We start from the raw sequence: 4,670 nt of genomic DNA, 5'->3' as shown, positions 1-4,670 counted from the left end.
CTTTGTTTTGTATGCTGTTCAATCGAATCAGTTACACCACACATAGATACAATCGGTTCCAATAGATGTTGTGGCTGCTTTAGCTTCGGGGGTGATTGCACAAGTACTGAACACAAACTCCAGCTTTATCGTTTCCAAAGCCCAAAGCATGTTGGAGGCACCGTGCATCCTTTGAGTCAAGGTTCAATCCGCAGCTGACTGATTATCTTGCAGCACTATAGACAATAGACAATAGGTGCAGGAGTAGGCCATTTGGCCCTTTGAGCCAGCACCGCCATTCAATGTGATCAAGGCTGATCATCCACAATCAGTACCCCATTCCTGCCTTCTCCCCATATCCCCTGACTCCGCTATCTTTAAGAGCCCTATCTAGCTCTCTCTTGAAAGTATCCAGAGAACAGCCTCCACTGCCCTCTGAGGCAGAGAATTCCACAGACTTACTGTGGGCAGTTCAGGTCACCCAGCTACTGGAAGATGGTATTAAGATGGAAAGGGCACAGAAGAGATTCACCGGAATGTTACCTGGGCTTGTGGGTGTGAGTTACAGGGAGAGGGGGGGATAGGCTGGATTTTTAAAAATCTTTGGAGCGTAGGAGGTTGAGGGGTGACCTTACTGAGGTGTACAAGATCATGAGAGGCACGGAGAAAGTGAACGCTCACTGTCTGTTTCCCAGGGTAGAGGATTCTAAAACTAGAGGGCACAGGGTTACAGTGAGAGGGGAGAGATTGAAGAGAGACCGCAGGGGCAACTTCTTCACTCAGAGGGTAGTCTGTATCTGGAACGAGCTGCCAGAGGAAGCTGGAGAAGCGGATGCAGTTACAACTTTTAAAAAGCATTTGGACAGGTACATGGATAGGACGGGGTTAGAGGGCTGTGGGCATGACGGGATCATTCCTGAATGTAAACTTAGTCAACATGAAGGTGGGCAGGGTGGCAGTTTCGTGCTGTTTCTACTCTACCCATGGGATCGCTCCTACTGCCCCAACTCTTGTTCCTCCCAGCAATGTAGACACCCGTAGACACAAAAAGCTGGAATAACTCAACGGGTCAGACAACATCTCCGGCGAGACAGAGGCCCTCGACCCGAAACGTCACCCATTCCTTCTCTCCAGAGATGCTGCCTGTCCCGCTGAGTTACTCCAGCATTTTGTGTCTATCTTCAGTGTGGGACCCAGTGTAGCACCCAGTGTGGGACCCAGTGTAGCACCCAGTGTGGGATCCAGTGTGGGACCCAGTGTGGGATCCAGTGTGGGATCCAGTGTGGGACCCAGTGGGGGCACCATGTCACACCTCAAGTGTGAAGAGTGTTTTATTGTCGTGTGTCCCAGACAGAACAAGGACATTGTTACTTGCTGCAGCTCCACACAATATGGAAACATTGTACACTGTCAACAAAGATGATATTGTGCGGGGTGCGGGAGGGGGTGGGTTGTGTCCGGGGGAGTGGAGCGGCGAGGTTGTGGAGGCGCCAGGCGGCGGGACTGCAAGAGTTAAGCGCGGGGAAGTTTCCCGGTGGCGGTGCTCGCTCCTCCCTCCCTCCCTGCTCCCCTCAGTTGGGTCTGAGCGGCCGCCGAGGCTGCAGCCGGGCCGGGCCGGGGACGGGGGCTGGCGGTGGCGGGCCGCGCTCCGGCGCCGTGAGGAGCGGACACAGCGGACACCGGCAGCGAGGAGCGGACTCTGGCGGACCGGGCACCAGGAGCGGCAGCATTGGCCCGCGGGGAGAGTGGACACCGGCAGCGGCAGCGGCAGCGGCTCGGCATCAGGCGCAGAGAGGAGCGGACACCGGCGGAGCGGACACCGGGAGCGGCAGCATTGGCCCGCGGGGAGAGTGGACAACGGCAGCGGCAGCGGCAGCGGCAGCGGCATCAGGCGCAGAGAGGAGCGGACACCGGCGGTGCGGACACCGGGAGCGGCTGCGGCTCCTTGGACAGAGCGGACAGTGGCTCCGGACATTGGGCACCGGCTCAGCTTGAGTGAGGGGCGGCCAGTGATCCGCGGACAGACCGGGCTCCGGTCGCGGTCCCGGCAGCGTGTATCCCGCTGGGTGGCGGGGCGATGCTGCCGTGGAGGAGAGGCAAGGCAGAGTTGCTGCAGCGGCTGCGGGCCAAGCGGCGGGGTTACCCGGGGAGTGAGTGCGGCGGCCGGGGCGGGGGTGGAGGTGAGAGCGGGGGGCTGGCGGCGCTGGACAGCGCAGTGGGGCGGGTGTGCGGGGCTCTACGCTGGCGGCGGGGCAAGGCGAGCATCACCGCGGACGCTCCCAGCCACTCGGTGCTGTACCTGGGCCACGCCGCCACCCTGCAGTCCCGGGGCGAGGGCTGTGCGGACGCGGCCGTGGCTCGGATCTGGAGCCGCAGCGAGCAGGGCCGGAGTGGCAGCCGCATGAGGATGAGCATCAGTGGGCAGGGGCTGCGCCTTGTGGCCGAGGCCCGTGGACAGGTGCGCCGGCCCGGCCACCTCTACCTGCTACACCGACTCACCTACTGCGCCGCCGGCCCGCGCTGTCCTCGGCTCTTCTGCTGGATTTACCGGCATGAGGTGAAGCACAAGGCGGTGGCTCTCCGCTGCCACGCCGCCCTGATGTCCCGGGCAGATGCTGCCAGGGCCATGGCTCTGCTCCTGTACCAGACCTCCACCACTGCCCTGGCCGACTTCCAGCGGCTCAAACGCCGCGACGATGCCAGGCGGCAGCGGCACCAACCCGCACCCCCGGCGCCGCTCCGGCAGCTCCTCAACCGGCAGTGTAGCTACCGACCGCCCGCCGAGCGGAGCCGCAGCGCTCCCCGGCTCCGGGCCATCAGTGAGGACGCGGCCGGGGAGGAGAGGGAGCGGGGGGCCGGGGACAGTGGGGAGGGTGACGGGGACAGCGGGCTGGAGCCGCTCATGGCCGGGCTCAGCATCGGACACCACTCGCCGAGGCTGCGGGGAGTCGCACGGGCACCGGACACTGGGGGGGAGGTCGGGCAACGGGACGCGGGGTGATGGAGACAGCGCCGGCGGGCACCGGGGTACAGGTGGCCACAACATGCCCCCTCCCCTCATCGCCTGCGCCCGTCTCACTCTGAACTTCTCACGGAAGCGGCGGCCCGCACTCTGTGTGTGTCAGTGTAAGTGTGTGTGTCAGTGTGTGCGGGGCGGGGTCAGTGAGGGGGTGTCAGTGTGTGTGCCCCGCTGGCACCGTTCCGTGCCCCCCGCCCATTTGCATCAAACGCGGGCAGGTGGGACTACTGGAGTTGGGGCAGACAAAAGTGCTGGAGAAACTCAGCCGGTGATGCTGGTCAGCATGGTCGAGTTGGGCCGAAGGGCCTGTCTCCGTGCAGTGTGACTCGAGACTCGAATTATTGGTCTCATTTGGAGACACAAGGAACGGCAGATGCAGGAAACTAGAATAAAACACAAAGTGCTGGAGGAACTCAGTTGGTCGGGCAGCACTGTGGGGGAAATGGACAGACGACGTCTCATGTCGAGACCCTTCTTCAGACTCTGATACAGCGTGGACAAAGGCCCTTGGGGCCCACCCACCGAGTCGGCGCCGACCAGCGACCACCTTGTTACACGCCGGGGCACAACTAAAAGACAATTAACCGACAAACCCTCGCGTCTATGGAGAGTGGACGGATCCCGCCCGCCGGGCACGGGGAGAACGGACAAACTCAGCACAGACAGCACCCGAGCTCAGGATCGAAAAAATTACACTCCAGACTGTGGTGGACCATTTGTTATTGCCACTTGAAATTGCTTAATGTTTGAGAAATACTTAGAGCTGTATGGCACAGAAACAGGCCCTTCGGCCCAACTTGTCCTTGCCAACCAAGTTAGCACACTGGGCTAGCATTTGGACCATGTCTCGCCAAAGCTTCATATCCATATACTAATCCAAATATAATGTGAAAGTAGTAACTATATCCGCTTCTACAGCTTCCCCTGGCAGCTCGTTCAGATATAGACTACCCTCTGTGTGGAAAAGTTGCCCCTGAGGTCCGTCTTAAATCTCTCCCCTCTCACCTTAACCCTGTGCCCTCTAGTTTTAGAATCCTCTGCCCTGGGTTAAAGACAGTGAGCGTTCACTTTATTCGTGCCCCTCATGATCTTCTACACCTCCACCCCTCAGCCTCCTACACTCAAGAAAAAAGTCACAGCCTACCCAACCTCTCCCTATAACTCAAGCCCACAAGCGCAAGTTACACCCAAGATAGACATAAAATGCTGGAGTAACTCAGCGGGACAGGCAGCGTCTCTGGAGAGAAGGAATGGGTCATGTTTCAGATTGAGACCCAGGCTAGGTCTGAAGAAGGGTCTTGGCCCGAAACGTCACCCATTCCTTCTCTGCAGATATGCTGCCTGTCCCGCTGAGTTACTCCGGCATTTTAGACAATAAACAATAGATAATAGGTACAGTAGGCCATTCGGCCCATCGAGCCAGCACCGCCATTCAATGTGATCAATGCTGATCATCCCCAATCAGTACCCCGTTCCTGCCTTCTCCCCATATCCCCTGACTCTGCTATCTGAGCTCTGTCTTCGATGTAAACCAACATCTGCAGCTCCCTCGTGCCCATCCTAGGTAACATCCTGGTGAATCTCTTCTGCACCCTTTACAACTGGATGGAAGATTAAATTGTCATCAGTTTAAGTTTTTGCTTTCTCTCCCTCCCCCATTTATTATTTTTCT

The 4,670-nt window shown here is 58.9% G+C and overlaps 1 protein-coding gene across 1 annotated transcript; it reads left to right on the top strand.

Annotated features, from left to right (window-relative positions):
• Positions 1–1,510: 1,510 nt before the first annotated feature.
• fam43a (family with sequence similarity 43 member A) lies at positions 1,511–3,132 on the top strand. Its single transcript, XM_055646213.1, has one exon. The coding sequence runs from the start codon at positions 2,057–2,059 to the stop codon at positions 2,978–2,980; it is 924 nt and encodes a 307-aa protein (XP_055502188.1). The 5' UTR covers positions 1,511–2,056; the 3' UTR covers positions 2,981–3,132.
• Positions 3,133–4,670: the final 1,538 nt, after the last annotated feature.

This window comes from Leucoraja erinacea, chromosome 14 (assembly GCF_028641065.1).
Source record: "Leucoraja erinacea ecotype New England chromosome 14, Leri_hhj_1, whole genome shotgun sequence".
Taxonomy (NCBI): Eukaryota; Metazoa; Chordata; class Chondrichthyes; order Rajiformes; family Rajidae; genus Leucoraja; species Leucoraja erinaceus.
This window is presented reverse-complemented; position numbering and strand designations above follow the sequence as displayed.